The following is a 24,420-nucleotide window of genomic DNA, read 5'->3' as shown; positions in this document are numbered from 1 at the left end:
AAGATAATGAAATCTAAAGAAGCTTCCGGTGACTCCACAATGAGCGAATCTAAAATATTTATGAAAAACGGCAATAACGTCGATACAAGAAAATAAACGCAAAAAATGAAGGAAAAAAATGAAAAACCGTAAAGACTTGAAATGCACTTCAAGAAGCTAAGAGAGACAGCAGCCCAAAACAATCAATCGATTGTTACAGAAACTGAAATAAACAAAAAATTGCCAAACAATTTTTAAATATCTATACCGCCAAAAATGAATTTAAAAGAACCAAATTTTGTAAACAAATAAAGCAAATCGAGCAGTCAAACAAAACATACATAACACCCAACAAGCAAAAAAAAACTTCGTAGACAAGGAAATTTTTCAAGACTGGCAAAAACTTGCGAAAAAGTCGAAAGATTAACAACTATTAAAATTGTGAATGAGAGGTCAATTTACATCACGCAAATCTAAACACCCTGACACAAAAATTTTCAAAACTGAAATCTAAAAGACAACACCAAAAGCACATATTAACATTTTAGCAAGACCTCAGCCGCTTCGGGATTAACTTTACTTAATTTCTCAGCTTCAAATTCTTGCCGCCATTTCCCTGTTTAAAATGTGTATACATTATGATATCCCTCCCTCAAAAAATGTTCCAACATGGTGTGGATTTCTAGCACACTTAGATATTTCTGCTGAACTCGGATTCCAACAGACGAGCAGTAGCTTATTAGAACTAATTAGCATTATATAACATAAATTCTAAAAAAAATTAACTAATGCAATCGAGCTTGGTGAAGGTCTTTATCGCTATATCGTATTTCTTTTTATCAATTCTTTTCAGCTCTTCTAACCATATTGGTTATATTGCGTCAAATTGTAGGAGGAACAGCATAATAGATAGAAAGTATTGGTGAAGTAAAACAGAAAAAAATCGCAATTTGTTAAACAAAAGGGCAAAATTATGATGCGAATTTTTCAAAAAAAATGCCGTAAGATAATGAAATCTAAAGAAGCTTCCGGTGACTCCACAATGAGCGAATCTAAAATATTTATGAAAAACGGCAATAACGTCGATACAAGAAAATAAACGCAAAAAATGAAGGAAAAAAATGAAAAACCGTAAAGACTTGAAATGCACTTCAAGAAGCTAAGAGAGACAGCAGCCCAAAACAATCAATCGATTGTTACAGAAACTGAAATAAACAAAAAATTGCCAAACAATTTTTAAATATCTATACCGCCAAAAATGAATTTAAAAGAACCAAATTTTGTAAACAAATAAAGCAAATCGAGCAGTCAAACAAAACATACATAACACCCAACAAGCAAAAAAAAACTTCGTAGACAAGGAAATTTTTCAAGACTGGCAAAAACTTGCGAAAAAGTCGAAAGATTAACAACTATTAAAATTGTGAATGAGAGGTCAATTTACATCACGCAAATCTAAACACCCTGACACAAAAATTTTCAAAACTGAAATCTAAAAGACAACACCAAAAGCACATATTAACATTTTAGCAAGACCTCAGCCGCTTCGGGATTAACTTTACTTAATTTCTCAGCTTCAAATTCTTGCCGCCATTTCCCTGTTTAAAATGTGTATACATTATGATATCCCTCCCTCAAAAAATGTTCCAACATGGTGTGGATTTCTAGCACACTTAGATATTTCTGCTGAACTCGGATTCCAACAGACGAGCAGTAGCTTATTAGAACTAATTAGCATTAGATAACATAAATTCTAAAAAAAATTAACTAATGCAATCGAGCTTGGTGAAGGTCTTTATCGCTATATCGTATTTCTTTTTATCAATTCTTTTCAGCTCTTCTAACCAAATTGGTTATATTGCGTTAATTTGCTGGAGGAACAGCATAATAGATAGAAAGTATTGGTGAAGTAAAACAGAAAAAGAAAATCGCAATTTGTCTAACAAAAGGGCAAAAATGTGATGCGAATTTTTCAAAAAAAAATGCCGTAAGATAATGAAATCTAAAGAAGCCTCCGGTGACTCCACAACGTGCGAATCTAAACAAATAAGAAAAACGGCAATAACGTCGATACAAAAAAACGCCAAAAATATAGGAAAAAAGAAAAAACCGTAAAACGTTCAAATGCACTTCCAGAAGCTAAAAAGAGACAACAGCCCAAAACAATCAATCAATTGTTACAGAAATTGAAATCAGCAAAAAATTGCTGAACAATTTTTAAATATATGTATAACACCAAAAATGAATTTATAAGAACGAAACTTTGAAAACAAATAAAGCAAATCGAGCATTCAAACAAAATATACATAACAACCAACAAGCAAAAAAACCTTCTTCGACCAGGAAATTTCTCAAGACTGGCAAAACCTTGCAAAAAAGTCGACACATTAATAACTATTAAAACTGTGAATGAGAGGTCAATTTATATCACGCAAATCGTAACACCCTTACACAAAAAATTTTAAAAACTGAAATCTACAAAACAACACCAAAAGCACATCCACATTTTAGCAAGACCTCAGCCGCTTCGGGATTAACTTTACTTGATTTCTCAGCTTCAAATTCTTGCAACCATTTCCCTGTTTAAAATGTGTATACATTAGGATATCCCTACCAACAAAAAAATGTTCCCACGTGGTGTGAACTTTCAGCACTTAGACATTTCTGCTGATCTCGGCTTCTAACAGACGAGCAGTAGCTTATTAGCACTAATTAGCATTAGGTCAAAAAACTCTACAAAATAAACTAATCAATTGAGCTTGGTGAAGGTTTTATCGGTATATCGTATTTCTTTTTATCAATTCTTTCCAGCTCTTCTAACCATATTGGTTATATTGCGTCAATTTGCTAGAGGAACAGCCCAATTGATAGAAAGTATTGGTGAAGTAAAACAGAAAAAAATGCAATTTGTTAAACAAAAGGGCAAACGTGTGATGCGAATTTTTCAAAAAAGGCCGTAAGATAATGAAATCTAAAGAAGCTTCCGGTGACTCCACAATGTGCGAATCTAAACAAATAAGAAAAACGGCAATAACGTCGATACAAGAAAATAAACGCCAAAAAAGAAGAAAATGAAAAGCCGTAAAACGTTCAAATGCACTTCCAGAAGCTAAAAAGAGCCAACAGCCCAAAACAATCAATCGATTGTTACAGAAATTGAAATAAACGAAAAACTGCCAAATAATTTTAAAAAATAAGTATAACGCCGAAAATGAATTTAAAAGAACCAAACCTTGTAAACGAACAAAGCAAATCACGCAGTCAAACAAAACATACATAACAACCAAAAACCAATGAATCCTTCGTAGACAAGGAAATTTTTTAAGACTGGCAAAACCTTGCGAAAAAGTCGAAAGATTTACAACTATTAAAATTGTGAATGAGAGGTCAATTTTTTATCACGCAAATCTAAACACTCTTACACAAAAAAATTTAAAAACTGATATCTAAAAAACCACAACAAAAGCAAATATTCACATTTTAGCAAGACCTCAGCCGCTTCGGGATTAACTTTACTTAATTTCTCAGCATCAAATTCTTGCAGCCATTTCCCTGTTTATTATGTGTATACACTATGATATCCCTACCCACAAAAAAAAATGTTCCAACGTGGTGTGAACTTTTAGCACACTTAGCTATTTCTGCTGATCTCGGCCTCTAACAGACGAACAGTAGCTTATTAGCACTAATTAGCATTAGATAACATAAATTCTAAAAAAAATTAACTAATGCAATCGAGCTTGGTGAAGGTCTTTATCGGTATATCGTATTTCTTTTTATCAATTCTTTTCAGCTCTTCATGCAGGAAAGAACATGCAAGAAAGTATAATTGAGACAAACATTTGAGACAAACATTTGAGACAAAACAGTTGAAACATCATTAAAAATGAGCGTGCTAGAAAACTCAAGCAAGCCGGAACAGTTTTAATTAAATCTTTTCAAAATTCAGCCAACAGCAGCTCACTTTGCCTATTCTTCTTACCCACTATCTAGTTTCCTTTCGAATAGACAATATGAACAAAAAGACCGCGGCATTGACAGCGTCAGATCACAACGAGCGAGAGAAAAACGAAAAAATAAGAAACAAAATAGGGAAGACACAAGAAAAATTATCTCGGAGAAAATGCTTTCATTTAGAGCTAATCATGCTTCCAACAATACAGTAAAAAAACAAAACAAGTATCTTACCCCTACCAAAAAACTCAGAAATGGAACTAGGGAAAATTTTAGATTCTAAAATTATAATAAACAAACACAAATTTAATAAAAATCGTTCAGAAACTTGAACAATTTCATTACATCCTTATTCAAAGACACACTAAACCAGACAAAGTATCAAATTAATTATATAAAACAGGTGCTAAATAATTGCTCAAGAAGCATGAAAATTTAAAATGGCATATAATAAGTTTAACTAGACAGACTAATGCATTGAAAACAATTGAATTAAACCCAAAATTTCTTTAAACATTTGATGAAATGTAGAAATTCGTACGCTTAAAATACCTTATGTGCAAGATTTTCCTAAGAAATATTTGAATCTTTAAGATAATGGCTCAAGATACTTTCAGAAAACTGAAAAAAAGTCAATGATAATATAAGAAATTTGTGCACCACAAATACAAGATATACATCCTGGTATAACAAAAATGACAAAAAATATTACCTGCTGGGTCCTATTAGATAGCCATAGGGACAATGTCATACTCAAAATTTGAAAAGTATAAATGAAAAAAGCTATGACAAGAACATCAAATGTCTATATTAAAAGGGTATACAACAGCAGTTTTCCGCATCGCAGAGCTGTCGAAGTCTAACAAGTAAAAAAGAACGTTACAATCATGAACGTTACAAGCAAGCCTCATCCAAAACAAGCTCCAATTTTTATCTCAAACAATTACAAAACTTTTAAACATAGCTGGCAGATTGCCAGAAAATAGCCGCAATAGCTTCGTAGATCTGTAGTCTAAAAAATCAGTTGAGACCAAAAAAATTCGTCTTTTCATTGAAGGCTGATATGTTATATTTTGATTAAAAATCCGTATAAGTTTTTGCTGCCTCTATTAGCTGCTCTCAAATAACCTTCATTTCGAGTGACACACACCCATTTGACCTTATCTCTTTGAATTAAAGTAATTAAAAGTCATTTTCGGGAGTGAGGTAAGTCAACTGTGACCAAAAATTTAATCACGCGAATGAACAAAAAACTCGCTCCACTAAGAGCGAAAAATGACGTCACACACGCACTTCAGTTGAAATTGCATGAACGAATGAACAAAAAGCAGATTTGAAGTGGCTGTGACGTCATATGGTCGTAACAAAAATCGCGACGACGAAAAAAAACAAGAGAAGGCCAATTGCCCCAGCTATCGCTGTGAGGCTATTAAACAAGATACTTCCCGGCCTGAAAAAGAGACAACAGCCCAAAACAGCAAATCGATTGTTACAGAAATAAAAATAAACAAAAAAATTGCCAAACAATTTTAAAATATATGTATAACGCCAAAAATGAATTTAAAAGAACCAAAATTTGAAAACAAATAAAGCAAATCGAGCAGTCAAATAAAATATACATAACAACCAACAAGCAAAACAACCTTCTTCGACAAGCAAATTTTTCAAGACTGGCAAAACCTTGCAAAAAAGTCGAAACATTAATAACTATTAAAATTGTGAATGAGAGGTCAATTTTTTATCACGCAAATCTAAACACTCTTACACAAAAAAATTTAAAAACTGATATCTAAAAAACCACACCAAAAGCAAATATTCACATTTTAGCAAGACCTCAGCCGCTTCGGGATTAACTTTACTTAATTTCTCAGCTTCAAATTCTTGCAGCCATTTCCCTGTTTGAAATGTGTATAAATTATGATATCTACCCACAACTAACTTTCTAATAGTATGTTTGGACGAATTTTGTTTCTGAAATAAATAATCCCTCGTCTGTTGGGCTTTCAGGTATTCTAAAAATAATCAGAACATTAATAGGGGAAAAGTGCAAAAAGCTGGAAAAGTTCCATGACTGCTACTAATCCAATACAGTTTCGTCACTGTCTTTAGAATTAATTCGAATTTGTTGACACTAGGATCAGCTGGCTCAGCCTTCAAAACAACCGGTCTAAACAAACATTTGGGGCTGAACATCGAGAAATCGGCAGTTTTTATCCTCAACGAGAACGGCGATCAGCTATTTTTTCTGCCCAAAAAATTTTTTCTGCCCAAGAAAAGTACAATTGAGACAAACATGAAAACAGTTAAAACATCATTAAAAATGAGCGTGCTAGAAAACTCAAGCAGACCTGAACAGTTTTAATTAAATCTTTTGAAAATTCAGCCAAAAGCAGCTCACTTTGCCTATTCTTTTTACCCACTATCTCGTTTTCTTTCGAATAGACAATATGAACAAAAAAGACCGCGGCATTGACCGCGTAATATAACAACGAGCGAGAGAAAAACGAAAAAATAAGACACAAAATAGGGAAGACACAAGAAAAATTATCTCGGAGAAAATGCTTTCATTTAGAGCTAATCATGCTTCCAACAATACAGTAAAAAAAAACAAAGCAAGTATCTTACCCTGCCAAAAAACTCAAAAATGGAACTAGGGAAAATTTTAGATTCTAAAAATATAGTAAAAAACAAACTTAACAAAAATCGTTCAGAAACTTGAACAAATTTATTATATCCTTATACAAAGACACACTAAACCAGACAAAGTATCAAATTAGTTATATAAAACAGGAGCTAAATAATTGCTCAAGAAGCACGAAAATTTAAAATGGCGTCTAATAAGTTTAACTAGACAGCCTAATGCATTGAAAATTGAATTAAAACCAAAATTTCTTTAAACATTTGATGAAATGTAGAAATTTGTGCGCAGAAAAAACCTTTTTTCTGTAAAATTTTCCGAAAGATATATTTGCATCCTTAAGATAATGGCTCAAGATACTTTCAGAAAACTGAAAAAAGTCTATGATATAAGAAATTTGTGCACCACAAATACAAGATATACATCCTGGTAAAACAAAAAATGACAAAACTATTATCTGCTGGGTCCCATTAGATAGCCATAGGGACAATGCCACACTCAAACTTTGAAAACTGTTAATGAAAAAAAGCCAGGACAGGAGCATCAAATGTCTATATTAAAAGGGTATATAACAGCAGTTTTCCGAATCGTACAGCTGTCAAAGTCTAACAACTTAAAAAGAACTTTACACTCATGAATGTTACAAGCAAGCCTCATCCAAAACATTTTTATCTCGAAGCGATTACAAAATTTTTATACAACATATTTCCCGGCCTGATCAACTTGAACAATAACCAAGTACAAAAAATCAGATGTCCTAAAATTGACATAACCGACTAACGACGGGCGAATTGCTCTCAACCGACTGCTGAGCGCTTTGGCTTCGTCAGTAGCTAGCTACACTTTAAGGAGGCTAGCTTGAGCTTTCTTGAAGGGGCAAACTATAAGACCCGCCCTTCAAACCATGAAATTGAGTCTGGAAAGCAGTTTCGGTGAATCGCATACCTAGAGTCTAGTTAAACGAAAGGTTCTTAAAATCCAGCGCGTTACCTGTTATCCCGTTTTTGAGGATGAGAAGTCAAAAGGGTCAGACGAAAAATCGGTCAAACGAAAAATCGCATAAAAAGACCTCAGGACTAAAATAATTGCTACAACACTTCGTTTTATAGCAATTAAAAAGAGATTCAGAAACCAGGAAAATTAGGAAAACTAGGACTTGAGAACAAATTTGTCAGCAACAAAGAAAACCAAAAAAACAAAATTGATAAGAAAATGCATCGAAATAATTAAACAATTTCTTCACTGAATTGATACCCACTTGACAGGTCCTCAGGTCTTGTGCTCCAAGTGAATAATGTCCAGTAGCTTCCCTAGGGGCTTTTAAATTTTTGAAATCTTCAAAATCTGAAGCATAATATCAGAGGTCTGATAAGTAGACTAAAGAGAGCTCAACTTACCGCCAGTTCCGAAAAGACTTTTGGGAGCAGTTGCCCCGGCAGTATTTTGGGTACCAAATAGTCCCCCACCTGTTGTCCCTGTAGATGAGGCAGCACCTCCAAAAAGAGTTCCAGCTGCAGTTGGTTTCGCAGCTCCGAAAAGGGAGCCAGTGGTTGCTCCTGTTGAGGCGCCAAACATAGTTCGTATCTTAAAGAATCAAGTAAGACTACAAAAATGTTGCATCACGAGCAAACCAAAACTGAAACTATGTTTTAGTTCACTACAAGTTTTTTCAAGAAAACGCAGAAAATAGTGCTATTTTTGCTGAAGATTTGACTTTGGCAGGCATTTCGGAGCAAACGTCCACACAAGCAGATGTGGAAGATGTGAACAATAGTCGTGCGATAGGAAGATAGCTGAAATAAATTTGCCACATTGTTTATCTTGCAAAGTTCTGAATTAAAAGCATAGTAAAAAACTAATTGTTTTCAAAAAATTGAATTTTAAAAACTTATATCCAGGTCAAAAACTGCTTATCTAGCCCCATTTGCTTTATACAAAATTCAAAAAGTGTTGTGAGAATAATTCTCTTCAAACAATGTCGGTAATTGAGCTTTTTTTTACTGAAGTTATTAGATATTTTCAAAAGAGCTTCACTTTTGTAATATTGCTGTTTCCCTACGAGGCCGACATAAACAAAACGGAGGTTTTTTTATTGCCGAGAAGAGTTACAGAAAATTTTAGAATAATCGAAAAGCCGATTTATCTTAATCTTTCATACATTTTTTTTTAAATTCAAACCTCGAATTAAGAAGAGAAAAAAAATTTACACACCTGTGACATGAAATTCGATGAAAAGATATTTTTGGTTGGCAATTCTGAGCACAAAAAACAACACAGTCGTAAAAATTGTTCTTCTAAGGGCACTGCAACAACCATATAAACATAAACCGACTAACGTCGCAAAAATTGCTATCGAATGACAGGCGGGGCGCAAATTTTTCTTTGTGGGTGCAAAAAATCGGACGAAGGTAGGGTTCGAAACCCGCCCTCCTGAGTCTGATTCCATTATCTCGACAGAGGCATTAACCACTCGTCCATGAGGGCCTTGTTATTGTTTCTCTAACAATCGGTTTTGTTTGAACAAACTTTATTTTGGTGTGAGAGCAATTGAAATCACTTAACATTAAGAAGTGCGTGAAAAAATCACTTGAGAAGTCAAAGATTATTCCAGAAGAGAAGCGCAAGCCTAAACGGTGAAGCCTAAAGTTTGCATGAAAACTTTACAATATGCATAAAAAGTTTACAACATCATTCGAGAGCAATTAATCAGGATTGTCGTTACATTTGCACTTATAATGTTTCAAAACAAAAACTGTCAAAGAGCCTTTTTTGCAGAAGTGGGATCTTGTAGGAATCTGCCAGAAAAAGGTTTCCTTGTAGGAATATGTCGGAAAAATGGTTTCCTTGTACTAACCGCAACCCTTACGGGTATAAGTAGCCAACTTCTCTCACTAAGGTTGCGGAAACTCTGGTTACGGAAATACCTGGTTATGCAGGTACTCTGGTTATGGAAATACCTGGTTATGCAGGTACTCTGGTTACGGAAATACCTGGTTATGCAGGTACTCTGGTTACGGAAATACCTGGTTATGCAGGTATTTTGGTTACATGTACTGCAAGGGTACCTCACGTGGTCACCTGTTAACGGGAATTCTAGTCGGTATTCAAGCGTGATAAAATTAAGTTACGTGATAAAATTAAGTACCTGCCATTTATTCACATATGCTCACACAGACTATTATCTTTTGCTGCGTTTTCAATTGTTAATCGACTGGAATTCAGTTTCATTAGTCTTAAACGTTTTAATGAGATCATAAGTAAACGTTCGTTATCGCTGCGCAGTTATTAAAACTAGAAGAAACAGTTAACAACTTTACTAGGACAAAAACGGCTAAAATTAAATATCTGAATTTTAACAAACTAACGGATTATTGATTTGCAAAGTCAACTATTGAAATTCTGTATAATTCAAAATAAATATTGTCCAAATAGAAATGAATAAACTGCAAACTTCTGCAAACAATTTAAGTCGTGTTTCTACAGACAACTTTCCAAGGTGTCTAAAAATATCTCGCACTCTTTCTGTCCAAAAATTAGCGCCGGTCTCATTCTAATTGCAGTTACGCCACAACCTCCCATCAAAACTCCTTTCTGAAGCATCGCGCTGATCAACTTCGCTCTTATCTCTTCTGATGGCAAATCAAATGCAATAAACGTTCCCTTTCCTCTCAATCGTGAAATACTTTCAGGCTTCGAGGTCTGTAACGTGTTCAGGCCGTCCATTAAAGTTTTCCCACTTTTTTGAACAACTTCCAGGAGTGAATCCTTTCTGATGACGTCTAATGTTGTTTTGAGCAATGCCAATCGCAACGGATCTCCCACCCACGTGTTAAATACCCTATACGATTGCAGAGGTTCGAACTGTTTCTGGAAATAGAACCCAGCAATGTGCAATTTCTTACTAAATGTCACGAAGTCGGGAGGTGAAGGAAGGTTCCAGGCCTCGTGTGCCCAAAACTGGCCAGTGGGACCTCCTCCAGTCTGCACTTCGTCCACTACGAATGCACACTTGTGTTCTTTACATATCTTCTGCAAACCATGGAAGAACTTTGGAGAGGCATGATTGTCGCCACCTTCCGCTTGGATCGGTTCCACAATCAGAGCTAAAAATGGTTAGAGGCATGAACAAAGAGAACAAGAAAAATTTGGTCTTTAACTGTCCTGGTTTTCAATTAAATTAAGAGAAATTACTACAAGAAATTGCTGCTTTAACAATCAATCGTATGATCTTTTCCGTTTGCGTGTACTGTGGGGGGGGGGGGGAGAGAAAAAGCATATAGTGACCAAATTTTAACGAGAGCTCGTTATGCATAAATATTTCAATGTTAAACGCTTCAAGGAACCCTATTATCATGGCCTTAGTTTGGCACTATACCCGAACATTGACAGTCGAATATTTTGATTGTAGAACTGCAATACTATCTATTTGAGGTGATTCGAAAAACTAGGTTGAATGATTCATTAGTTGCATGACTCCATATTTTGCTAGGTTGGCTAAAAAGGAAATGGGAAACAAAAGGGCCTAGTCTACAATTTTAATATGTCTATAAAACCTGTTGCCGCTAACTGCTTCAAATAGCATAAAATTGCTTTCTCTCTGTGCTTCATTAATTGCCTAAGATCCAGTTTATAAACCAAATTTTCTCCAAGAGCTCTCCAATATATGAGTGATAATTTGCTATCTTTTCTTGATCAATTAATAACCCAATTAGTAACACTAGAGTCTTTTATGCGCAATTTCAAAATGAGACCATCTTCCATTTAGATCTAATGGACACATTTTGCGGCTTTAGCAAACACTGACCAGCAATGGGCTTTGTCTGTTTCCACAGTTGGAATGTTTCTGCTACATTGGCCAGAGCCTCCTCCTCTATCCTGTCATTCTCAGCCACGTTCTCCTCCAGCGGGTACTTCAGAATGGGGAAGTCCGCACATGGCCAGTCAAATGCTGGTACATCCACCTGCACAAAAAAAAACAAATATTGCGAAATCTGGCATCTACAACTCAAAATTAAAATAAGAAGCTCGAAATGGTGTGAAAAAATGGTTCAAAAGTTTGAAGAGCCACAAAAAATGGCCAAAAGTTTTGATTTACAACCGAAAAACGCTTTCAATTTCTTTGTTCCTCTTATTTCTGTTTTAAAAAAAAACTTTTAAAAACTCAACTGTTCTAATGTTCTCTCCATCCGCAAAAAACAGAAGAAAATCAAATTCAACCAAAGCTGGCAGCTTGCCAGAAAATACCCCCGATAGCTTTATAGATTTGCAGTCTCAAAGAGACAAAACAGACCGAGAAAATTTCTCATTTTAAAATAATTTCTGAGATGTTATATTTTGATTACGAAGCTGTATAACTAATTGCTGCTTCTATTAGCTGCTCTCAAAAATATCCTCCAATTAGAGTGCCAAACTCAATTGACCTTATCTTCAATCAAAGAAAAGTCATTTTGATAGCGAAGGAAGTCATGATTGAGAGTGAGAAAAGTTACGCGTGACCCAAAACATAAAAATTAATCGCGCGAACGAAAAAACAAAATTGTGAAAAATGACGCCACGCACGGAATTCACTCAAAATTGCATTGAGTAAACAAAAAGCAGATTTGAAGTAATAGTTACGTCACATGGTCTCAAAAAATCATGGCACAAAATAAGAGAACAAGTCCTGAATTACAATCCAAACAATTGAATTAACTAATGACCTGAATATTGAAAATTTTGCATCAATCAAACTCTGTCAGTCAACAAAGCATATGTCCTTGAATGCGCAAAAAAACAATGAAAATCAAACATTTAAATATTGAATTTGCAAAATAACTTGTTAACATCACAGAAAATAACAACACTATATATTTATTTAATTTACTCATCCTTAGAATGCGTACACCATACAAAGTGACAAAACAAAGTTTCCTCAAAGTAAAAAAACAACTTTACAACAAAATCGTTAGATACAACACAGCATCCAAAGTAGGAGTCAAAAAACAATTTCTATAATTCCATTATGTGGAGAAAAGGGCAAAAAAACACGAGATAAAGGCAAGATTCAGATAATCATTAAAATATTTGAGAAGCAATTGGCATCTAAGTTATCGAAAATATAACTAAACACAACCGAAAAATTCAGATTGAGTATGAAATTGGACTAACGCCTTACTTGAAGGCCAATAACTATTAATATTGAGATCTAGAGATAATACAAGATACGTAACAAAAACGGGCAGAACCAAAAAAAATACACCTGATTTTTTTGACATTAAATAGTGTCAAAGTCACGAAAGTGACTGGTACGAAACCAAGCGATTTATTAGACTCCATTACTCCTCAGTAGCATTAATTTAGAGAGGTGATTAATTGAAATAATTGATAAGATAAGCCACATAGTCAAATTAAAAAAATTCAAATATTTTTGACAACAAGAGTTTAAGTCAAAAAAAAACATTTAGCTATGAACTTAAACGTTTAATTCATTCACTTATACCTCAATAGCAACCAATGGGAGTTGACATTCGTGATATTAAATGATAAGACAACACAAATAAAAAAGTACGAGCAAAATTCACTAATAATTTACAAATAATGTCAGTCATAAAAGCAAAAGTTTCCGTTTCAGTTATACAAGCCATTGCAAATAAACGTAATTAGAACACAAGCGTAATTTTTTGACAGCACTCAAGTAAAAAAAACTAAAAATAGAACTCAGCCTGCAGCACTTATGAAAAAATCATTCCAAATGATTTGAACACAATTTCAAAAGACAGCACTCCACTACAAACGAAACACTTGAATTGTAAAAACCAAGATAAGACCAGTATTAGCCCCATCTATAGTTTTTCGGCTACCAAAAACAACGGCTCAATTCAGAAAACTAACCACAGTCATACACCTGAAAACTAAGAACATCCGACTAATGTCGCACGAAATGCTCTCAAACAACCGGCGAGCGGTTGGCTTCGTTATCAGCCAGCCGGGGTTCACGGATGTTAGCATTAATAAGGTGTCAAGCATTGGGCGGGAAGGCAGCGGTCAGTGAGCGGGTCAAACTTTTAGGATTACGAACCTTCCCTCACCATGAAATTATCTCCTCAAAACAAGTTTTGGTGATTCGGATACCTAGAGACTATTAAGGCTCTAATAGAGCCGCTCAGCCACTCAATGCCCTCTTGGCCTTACCGGTTTATCCTACTTTGAGGACAAGCACAGAAATCAGATATCCTGAAATTTGGAACATAACCGACTAAGCTCGGGCTTCGTCAGTAGATACCGACGGTTTAATGAGGTTAGCTTTAACGTAATTGAAGGGGCGTCGTGTGATGAGCAACGCGGGGGGGGGGGGGGGGTGCTAAGTGTGTCCAAACACTAAGAACAGTCCTTCACACCATGAAATTTTGTCTCCAAAAGTTTTGGTGAATCGCATACTTAGAATCCAGAGCCGAAAGGCTGCGATAATTTACTGCCCTCCGGGTAACACCTGTTTGTCCCGTATTCGAGGACGAAAAAGGACTTCTAAGAACCGCCCGTCACGCCATAAGTATAACTCTCCAAAACAGTTTCTGTAAATCGCATACTTGGATACTCGTGAGCTGAAAGGCTCTAAGAGAAAAGTCAAATGGGTCACACGAAAAATCAATCAAGCGAAAAATTGCATAAAAAAGACCAAAAGGAGTAATATAATTGCAACAAACTTCGTTTGAGAGCAATTAAAACTACCAATTTGTGTAGCAAAATATTTTCCCCTTTACATAGATAATCCTACAAGATAGTTGCGTCAAGAGTATATAATTTTTAAGAGTTACGGGTACCACAAAGCAAACATATCAGACAGATTGCCAAAAATTAGCCTCCATAGTTTACGAAAACTCTGCGATTGAAAGCACAAAACGGAAAGAAAATGAAACTGAATGTTTTAGAAAATAATTTTTTGAAGTGCGTCTTATTTTTATTGCAACTCGTATTAAGCCAAACACCTGTTCTAGTGAGGAGCCAAGGAATATTATCATAAGCAATAAGTATTACACGTAGCATCAAAGATTAAATAGAACAAAGTTTAAAAACCTAGCATCTTAAAGGCTTTATGGGTTTATCCTGTTTCTATTTTTGATTTCCTATTTCGATATTGACAGTGATAATTATAGATTGCTTTGCTGAACAACTGCTGATCAAGGGCACTTTGAGCAGAATGAGTGAAGAATGAAAAACCTCGAGAATTCGATAGAATTTCTTGCAAAAAATGTTGAACAAGCTTGGAACTAAGGTTGAGCGAAACGAATTTATGTTGGGCGAAGTAAAAAAAATAGCAAGACCTACAAAGTTGCAATCCAGAAAGTTGAAAAAACCAAGACTTGACTAACAATATCATAGGAGTCACAACTCGCGATTGTTATCAAAGCATCGAACGGTACATGCAGAAAAATGATTAAAATAAAACAAAGCCAACTAACTTCCATTCCTCTTTTAGAAAATCAAGTGTCGATGTCATTAAATCAAATAAAACATCTTAATTAACGGCCACAATAGGCGTCCTCAAAATGCATACACCAATTTTGACAGCAGAACAATTAAAAGAAAAATCACATAAGGAGCCAAATAAATGTTTTAATTACTTTTTGCACATGTAGAACAATAACAAATTGGACGAATGATAAATTAATATCATTCACCCGATTCTATAATGAAGTTGCTGGTTATAATGGAAGTGTTACACAACTGGTATCTTAAAGGCAATCGCTTCATAAGAAAATGATAAAAAAAAACAGGATAATATAAAGAGGATATAAACAGAATATCAGTTGTGTTGTGTTCAGATTAAGTTGTAGAGGACAAGATTCTTCACATCGGCTTGTTAAGCTTTTAACCAACTATTAATTAATTATTATATCTTTTTTCCAATACTAAATGATTATAAGTGCCTCGTGTATACCTCGTAAGAACAGCTCAGCAAAAGATTTATAGCGCAAAAGTTCACAGTTTTGCACAAACAACTCACTTGAAATTCTTCACCATGCAATCAATTACCAATTAATTAGTAGGAAAATTAGTACAGAAAGCCATCACCTACAATCCCAATACAAATTGAAGCGAGTATATGACGATCGATATACATGATAGATTAAATGAGCAGATAAAAGTACCTTTGCTCACGCTGAAATCAAACAGCAACACTTGTTACTACTAGGCTATAAAAATCTTGCAATGCAAAATCTATCAGTTTTTTTTTACTTTACATCCCCACTAAAAACTCAAAACTTGAATACGATTCTGTTGATTCCTTTCTTGATTGGATGAACAAAATTTTAGATGGCATATTTGATGCTTGAGTTCTACTGGTTGGGCCTCTTCACTGTTGTCTTTTACTTGATAGAGGTCCATTGAAAAGATTGAAGAGTTGGAAAATATTTGATTCAATAGAGGGCTTTGATCTAACAATTTCTATAAAAGTTACAAGGCTGAACTTTACACGATCAAATGTTAAAGCACTTTTTCACTGTAATCAAATAGTTCTTGCAAGTAACAAACTTTCTAAGTCTTCTCACACTCATTCCTGGCTTCACTTAAAAGAGACAAAAACTTCTTTGAACTTTGAAAACATCAATAACTTGATTTAGGCCCAGTTTCTCGAAAGGAAGAATTCAGAAACTGATGTTTAAACGACTTGATGTTGAACATTTTATGAGCATGTTTAGAACTGATTGATACAGCGATTCCTTTGACATGCATACCTTAAATCTGGAACCTCATTAACCTTATGGAGAGCTTTGGTTCTGGTCAACGACAAGGATCCCAGAGTCCTGCCATGGAACCCACTTTTGAATGACAAAACAGACAGACTGGGGGATCCAGGTGCCTGGTTCATCATACAACTGGACAAGTCAATCTCACGAGGCTGTTCATCTCCTCTTTCTATGTCTCTGTATTTGAAGAATGCGCATTTGAGAGCATTTTCAACACTGCATGTTCCACATGCCATTTGTTGCACTCGGGTGAACCTAACAAAAGACATGAACACAAAGGAAGGCTCGGATAATTACATCATACGGCTACTTGGGGTACCCAGATGATTTTATCACAGCAATTGAATATGAGTGTTGATATTAAACATAGGTCTAAGCTGGGGCAGCTACCATGATCATTGGTTGGCATGAATTTGTTCTAGATTCTCTAGCTTGAGAACCTACTTTGCTCGTTATCAACCCAACTGCTCTTAAGTTCTCGAGATTTCTTCTATCAAGCGTTATCTGTTTGTTGTTCCCTTCGTGCATCTTTCCCCAGCCAAGCATACAGTGAACAAACATACCTTAATTTTATGCCACGAAGCTTATCTTTAGCCTAAACCAGTAAACGAGCTTTGATTGAACTTTCACCCTTATAAAGATCACGGTTATAACATCCTTTAAGATATCGTATAGAAGTGGTTGTTTTGCAGACCATTAATTTGGTATATGAGTGTGATAGTTTCAATCAAATCCTGATTAATTGCAGTGAAATTATAAAACTGTCGGATATAATTTTATAACTTTTAATATATCGTATAGAAGTGGTTGTTTTGCAGACCATTAATTTGGTATATGAGTGTGATAGTTTCAATCAAATCCTGATTAATTGCAGTGAAATTATAAAACTGTCGGATATAATTTTATAACTTTTAATATACCGTTGATTGAACTTTCACCCTTATAAATATCACGGTTATAACATCCTTTAAGATATCGTATAGAAGTGGTTGTTTTGCAGACCATTAATTTGGTATATGAGTGTGATAGTTTCAATCAAATCCTGATTAATTGCAGTGAAATTATAAAACTGTCGGATATAATTTTATAACTTTTAATATACCGTTGATTGAACTTTCACCCTTATAAATATCACGGTTATAACATCCTTTAAGATATCGTATAGAAGTGGTTGTTTTGCAGACCATTAATTTGGTATATGAGTGTGATAGTTTCAATCAAATCCTGATTAATTGCAGTGAAATTATAAAACTGTCGGATATAATTTTATAACTTTTAATATACCGTTGATTGAACTTTCACCCTTATAAATATCACGGTTATAACATCCTTTAAGATATCGTATAGAAGTGGTTGTTTTGCAGACCATTAATTTGGTATATGAGTGTGATAGTTTCAATCAAATCCTGATTAATTGCAGTGAAATTATAAAACTGTCGGATATAATTTTATAACTTTTAATATACCGTTGATTGAACTTTCACCCTTATAAATATCACGGTTATAACATCCTTTAAGATATCGTATAGAAGTGGTTGTTTCGCAGACCATTAATTTGGTATATGAGTGTGATAGTTTCAATCAAATCCTGATTAATTGCAGTGAAATTATAAAACTGTCGGATATAATTTTATAACTTTTAATATACCCTCCCCTCCCCCCCCCCCCCGTACTCTATGCTCCCCCAGTTACAGAGCAAAAGCCATTATTACATAGTAAATCATTCTGTTCAAATATGGCACATGCGTTTTGGGGTCCAAATAATATGCACCCAACAAGCAGGGGGGCATAAACGGAAAAGATCCAAACTGTCATTCAAACAATGAATAGCATGAACTAACCCTTTAGGGGCAATGGACAAGAGGGCGTCGTCCACTGATTGGATGAAATCAGCAGGCGGAAAAATGCCCAATGCAGGTCTGTTCACAGTTGTCGTTATTGCACTCTTGCTCTGCATAGCTGCTATCAGGGCAGGGTGGTTGTACCTAAAAATCAACAAATCCATAGTAGTGCATTGATTGGGTCGCAATCAACTAATTCATATATCCTAAAGGTGACGAAAATTGATGTCCACGCCAAAACTACCAGTCGAATCTCTTATCCAACATTCTTGTGGAAACTAGATTGAGTGGGCCTAATAGTTAAAACATACCCGTTAGATCACCAGAATAGCTGCGAAATAAACCTGCTTTCCGTAAAACAGAAAATACAAATAAAATATACAGAAACGCTTTGATGAAGTTGTCGACGTGTCTCATATTCGTTCCGCGTGAGGCTCTTTAATAGGCACCTTTATTACAGATATTAGTTCCTTTGACTCATATTTTAAATTGACCTAAGTTTTGAGGTGCAAAAAAAAACATTTTGTTGAGTGAGGTAAGACACGTATAATCAAAAATCTAATCACGCATGCTGCGCAACAACAACCAAGTCCTAGAAGTCATAGAGTAAACACATAGAGAACTTTGACTCCTTTTCTGCTTTCTTGTGAAAAAAAGTTGCTTTCTTCCTGCACCTAATTCATTAGAACAAAACTTGTTAATGTTTCTTAAAGACAAAAACAATGCAATCCTAAGAATACATAACATTACTTTTGGTGGCCCAAAGACATCGCGTCGTGCCCTAGACATCACTAAAAGATTCTAAAGAAAGTTCTAAGACACCAAAAGATTCTAAGTTCCTTCGTAGCAAAGTTTTTTTTTAGTTAAGACGTTACCAAGCAAGATGTTTTCTTGGGTGTCAGGCGTTACAACTGAGATTTTTCTATTACGGTTTCAGAAGTCACCGTCAATTCTCGACCGCGATTACAGACGTCACCTCAAGGATTCCTAATCCCCGTAAGATCAAACCAACAATCGTTAATTCTTAACAGTCTCAAAAAATAAAAATTGTCCCATCAAAGAACCGCATGTCGTTTTTAACCAACTTTATGAAATAAACCAGTAAGATTTAATTAACCAAAAAAGCTCAAAGCTCAATTTGTTCGGCAAAACAAAAATTGTCGAAAAATGTTTTTGACAGCAGAAAAACCGTTGCATAAATATATGGCTTCATTCTGACGAAACTTATTTCTGGGATGATTCAAACTCGCTTTTGAATTAGTTTTGAGTGAATTAAAAGTCACTCCTAGATAAAAAGCAAACGGTCGTTCAGAAACAAAGGTTGTCGAAAACACGTTTTTTGACGCCAGAAAATGCCAAAAACGTTAGATAAATGTTTTGCTTCGTATTCTGATGAAACTTTGGTCTTATGGTCCCAGCTCACTTTTGAATTAGATTTGAATGAGTAAGACTCCTTGCAAAAAGTGCAAACCGTCATTCAAAAACGAAAATTGTCAACAAAAAAAGTTCTTGACAGAAAATTCAAAAAACGTTGCATTAACTTTTTGCTTCATAGTCTGATGCTTCTCAATACTCATAATTCAAATTCGATGTTGAAAAAGTTTTGAGTGAGTCAATAAAGTCCAGAAGTCCATTGAAAAAAGCAAATCGTTCAAAAACCGAAAATGGCAGAAATTTGTTTTCATCTCCGGATTTTGCAAAAACTTGCAAAATTTTCTGCGCAATCAAGAGAACGCCTAGAGTTGTCTCCGTCAACACAATTACATTTTCATGAAATTGGTGCCTACTAAAGCGACCAATAAAACTAAAAAAATAACCAGTCAGAAAAAAATTAGCTAAAAAACCAATTGAAGAAAAAAATTGGAAAAACAATTAATTCGTTATATAATACAAGTACACCGAAGAACAGAAATCTTATTGCTATGCAATTGAAAACATTAAACCAACATTTTTTTCATTTTTAAAAAATTCATTGGCCAAATTGGCAAAATAGCTGAAAAACCTCAAAAGTACCATTGAACTCCCATTTAAAAAACACAATATATACACGCTTAAAATTATGACTATAGCAGATTCAACCACTAAACCGAAGAAAGCACCAACCAAAAAATGCTTGAAGCAAGCCCCATGTGAACAACAATATTTGCTCGGTTATAGAAAAATTTTTCACACCTCAATTTCTCGCTTTCTCATAAACAACGGTAAGAACGAAAAACCACCATTTTCCCTTCACTCTTTACTTTTATGCAACAATCAACCCAAAATATTTCACGCGTTTAACTTCCTGCTTCAAAATTCAATCAAATAAAATTGACTAAGAACACGTTCACAATTACGTCAAACTTCGTTCGAGAGCAATTAAAAACACTTCTCCGATGCTCCTTTTCAAGTTGTAAAAAGATAGAGCCCCAATACCATTCAAGTTCTTTGAATTGTAAAAAAACCTATAGAAAGTCAGTAATAGCCACAGCTATAGCCTGCGGCTATTGACAAGACACACTTATCAAACCGGGACCCTACACATTTCGACTAAGGATCCGTATTCATCTCTAGGCCCCCCACACAAATTACGACTTTCAAGAAGCTCAAAATGCAAAAGGCAACTAACCCCAGCGGCATCGACGATATCTGCGCAAAAACATCCAGTATTTGATTACCATCAACATCCACAATGTAATTTCCCTGCGATTTCTCATAATCCGCGAAGAAATTGACTGCAGTCGAGTTCTGAATGTTTCCCAATGTCTGCTTCATTTCCTGAGATTTAGGACCTGGGACAACCTCTGTTACCACGCGAGGCATTGCAGAGCTCAACCGAATCGATTGCTGACAAAATTTGGAAGTTAGCTGTCTCAGACCCATCATCGCGAAACAAGCTTTGATCGCTTAGACAAAATTCAATATTTGATGACTAGTTAACAATCAGTGACACTGAAATTGCAGCTTAGATACATCAGCATAAATAACTCAATGCCATTCGACTTAAATACTCAAATTGCCCTAATCACTGTTGATCTCATTCAGTGCAAACAACTCGCTATCAGATAAAACTATTGCACTCTTGAAAACGGTTTGATAGCTTACAGACATGTGAACAGTAATAACACTGCTCTCCAACAACTATATATTCGGGTCTTTCATTATCGGGAAATAACCCTCTATACATATAAAACCTCACACAATTAAGCTGACAGACTTTTTTGAAAAGAGTCACGGAGACTTATTTTTTGAGTTGCTTTAATTTTAACTGCCATTTGTGCTAAAGTTAAGGCAGAAAAATTTATTGGAAATTGTTTGGAAAAATAGCATCTACTTGCGCAAAAATAGCAATTCAAATAAAATCTCAAAAAAATGATATTATACACAAACATCAGCAGAGAAAAATGTAAATCAAAGGACAGACAACATTAAAATACAAACAACCAATGCTGGAAGCAGATGAGTCAAACTATCAGCCTCCCTCCTTCAACCACAGCCCCCACTGAAGCATTTCGCGCCACCTAAGTGTCTTTGAGCCTCGAAAACAGAGGATTGTTCTCTTTGAGAGCAAAGCTGATTTTTGTCCTTAGATAAATTTGACGCGTCAAACGGACACGTTCGACGCAATTGACCAACTGTACAATATACATAAATTTATCAACACTAACCGAAGTTAAAAGAACGCCTTCTCAGATTATGTAGTACCATGACACATTTCTAGCTTTCAATCTCTGTTCTGTATTAATTAAAGTTTCACCGGCAAAAAAAACATGTACAAAATTAACCAATCAATAGTTCTTAACATATTTTTTGGCACACCTAGTGCTTGCCTTCTTTGTTCTCACAAATTTCTTGTTGCATTTTTTTTAGAGAGAGAGAAAACACTTATTGTACTCTCATAATTGGCGCTAAATACACAATAACTGAAAATGATTTTGGCAGACATAAATTGATTTCGATACGGTTTATCTGGAACAGGTCATTTAAAGCGGTAAGCACGCCATTTGCTAGCTTGTTGAATAGAAGATTAAAGAATAATTTAGAAGACGATGAAAGTTACGTCATATCATTAACGCAGTAATCTTATTGTATAATACTTGTTAACCATAAAAATCTTGTTATATAATAATTGCTCACCATAATTTCCATTAGTTGAAGTTTCATAATTGTTACCCTTTATATAATGTGAAGGAATTCTAACCTTTCACATTATGTGATGGAATTCTTTTTCATTTAGATCAATTTTGTAAACAAGCAAACATTAATAATATTACGATTGAGAACATCGGGAATCTATTGTACCCAAGAGTTGATTTGTTAGAAGCGAGAACTCACATTGTCATTAAAATAAATAATTTAAGATTGCAAACTCAATATTTCCAGTTTTATGAACAAGAAATAGATACAGTCAGACGAGGCATCACTCTGTACGAAGTTACTGCAGAGCATATCCTCTGCCATTACAAAAACGGGCATCAAAATACACCATACCAATGGTACATTACATGCCGAGAGGAGTATGTTACATGGTCACGGATTGGAGACTCTGCATCAATACTTCTTGAGCCATTGCCCCAACTTTGTCAATTTTGAAAGAAGTGCACAACTTGATGATTGATTTAGAAACACACCCGGAGGTCCGGCAGCTTCACTAAACGGGCAACTTGGTGGCAGCATCATAAACTGATACCAGCAAAATATATCTTCCGTGCAAAGGTTATCTGAATCAGAACTAGAAGTACCGAACCCAACTTGAATCCAAAGTGGACAGCCACTCAGCGCCTTGTTCAGGATTTAAACAAGAAATACGAACAATTAAGTCCATAAATAACAAGTCAGCCTACATAGCAAGACGCTTTGTCGGCTCATCAGTGTTTCCACCGCCTACTACTAATTGTTTTGTGTGATATGAGCTACAACTAAAGGTCTTGAGAAACTTCTTTGACTCTTCAAACTTAGTTAGTCATTCTTTTAACTGTTGCAGTAAATTAATAACAGCAGTGAATTGATAGGCACTCAGTGTTTCCACCGCCTACTACCAATTGTTTTGTGTGATATGAGCTACAACTAAAGGTCTTGAGAAACTTCTTTGACTCTTCAAACTTAGTTTGTCATTCTTTTAACTGTTGCAGTAAATTAATAACAGCAGTGAATTGATAGGCACTCAATCGGTACGTGCAAGCTGATAATCAGGCATCACAAACAAGTTTTAACAGATATTCAAACCAATTGGAGTCCGAGATGTGAATAATTGGATAGTGTTATAAAATTCTAGAGTTCAAACCAAGCACAATTTTGTTCATCAATTGTAATCATAGAAAAATGATCAAAAACGGTGCATGCTCACATAACAGTCAAATCTTCTGTCAGAATTGAAAAAAAAAGACATTCCTCAGTTTGAGCAATTATTTCGCGATTACTTAGCGGTCGCAGCAGTCAGTCCTGTACGCTCTACGTTTTCATCAGAACTTACCGGAAACAACTCGATCAGATTAAGATCCAAGTCCTAATGCCGTACAAAACCATTTCTGCAACCTACAGACCCAAGAAGTATAAGTGCTTAAATTATAACAAAAAATATTTGATTTAAAGAAAGACACGCAAGAAAGTTTCTTTGTGAACCTATCACAATGAGTGCGTAAACAAAACCAAATGTACCAGCGGTTAAGCCACTTTATCCAAGAGCGCCAGACGCAGCAATAGAAATAGAACGTTTCGCAAGAGACAGCGCAGAGACAAGAAAGAATCGATGCAGTAATGGACCATAGAAATGAACAAGCGAAGCATTTGTTTATAAAAGCCATTCCATGTTGGCTGCGATCCAAACTGGTGGAGCAACCTACGGGTACACCAATTGATGATTTGTGTAATCTCTCGAGACGCCAGATAACATTTCGAGAGTTATGCAGGAACAATGATTATTCAGAGGATAGAATAAAAAATCATTGAATCTGTATCTAAGAATCTCATCAATTTTCTGTCATAGACCACAACAACTCGGAAGAAGCAATTCTACGAGATTCGATACCCTGATCAAAAATTAGAATTAGAGTCACAAGACCATAAAAAAGTTGCAGCGGTGCAAGAATCAGTAAAACCAAATCTGAATCAAAACTACCAAAACCAACAAATTGCACATACCTCAGAAAACTATCAACCAATTTATCCAAGAATATTCAAAAGAAAAGTTCACAGTAAATTATTTCCTTGATAACAGTCAGAAAGGAGGTTATAGCAACCTAAATTAACAGTCATTTCACAATTCAAACAGACGGAACGGAATCCAGAGTCAATCGCCTAG

At 35.1% G+C, this 24,420-nt stretch overlaps 3 protein-coding genes across 5 annotated transcripts in view; 1 reads left to right on the top strand and 2 right to left on the bottom strand.

The window, feature by feature from the left end:
- LOC142352235 (nucleoporin p54-like) overlaps positions 1-24,420 on the bottom strand; it is a 608,913-nt gene that overhangs the window by 31,958 nt on the left and 552,535 nt on the right. For all 3 annotated transcript variants that reach the window (XM_075404695.1, XM_075404697.1, XM_075404696.1), the window contains exon 2: positions 7,969-8,157. In XM_075404695.1, coding sequence (XP_075260810.1) covers positions 7,969-8,146 — 178 coding nt within the window. In that variant the 5' untranslated portion in view covers positions 8,147-8,157. The remainder of the gene's footprint in view (positions 1-7,968; positions 8,158-24,420) is intronic.
- LOC142352233 (sec1 family domain-containing protein 1-like) overlaps positions 1-24,420 on the top strand; it is a 354,741-nt gene that overhangs the window by 103,482 nt on the left and 226,839 nt on the right. The window lies entirely within an intron of this gene.
- LOC142352254 (4-aminobutyrate aminotransferase, mitochondrial-like) lies at positions 9,904-21,119 on the bottom strand. The gene is made up of 5 exons (XM_075404730.1): positions 20,749-21,119; positions 18,141-18,284; positions 16,311-16,554; positions 11,376-11,532; positions 9,904-10,674 (listed from the first exon to the last, which is right to left on the bottom strand). The coding sequence occupies exons 1-5, from the start codon at positions 21,003-21,005 to the stop codon at positions 10,049-10,051; spliced, it is 1,428 nt and encodes a 475-aa protein (XP_075260845.1). The 5' UTR covers positions 21,006-21,119; the 3' UTR covers positions 9,904-10,048.

The sequence above is a fragment of the Convolutriloba macropyga genome, chromosome 13 (genome assembly GCF_964194025.1).
Source record: "Convolutriloba macropyga chromosome 13, txConMacr16.3, whole genome shotgun sequence".
Lineage (NCBI taxonomy): Eukaryota > Metazoa > Xenacoelomorpha > Acoela > Convolutidae > Convolutriloba > Convolutriloba macropyga.
This window is presented reverse-complemented; position numbering and strand designations above follow the sequence as displayed.

Coding starts and splice junctions, on each gene's coding strand:
- LOC142352254 (XM_075404730.1), bottom strand. CDS start 21,005: ATGATGGGTCTGAGACAGCTAACTTCCAAATTTTGTCAGCAATCGATT. Junction 18,285..20,748: donor ATATCGTCGATGCCGCTGGG/GTTAGTTGCCTT, acceptor GTTGATTTTTAG/GTACAACCACCCTGCCCTGA. Junction 10,675..11,375: donor ACAGACAAAGCCCATTGCTG/GTCAGTGTTTGC, acceptor AACCATTTTTAG/CTCTGATTGTGGAACCGATC.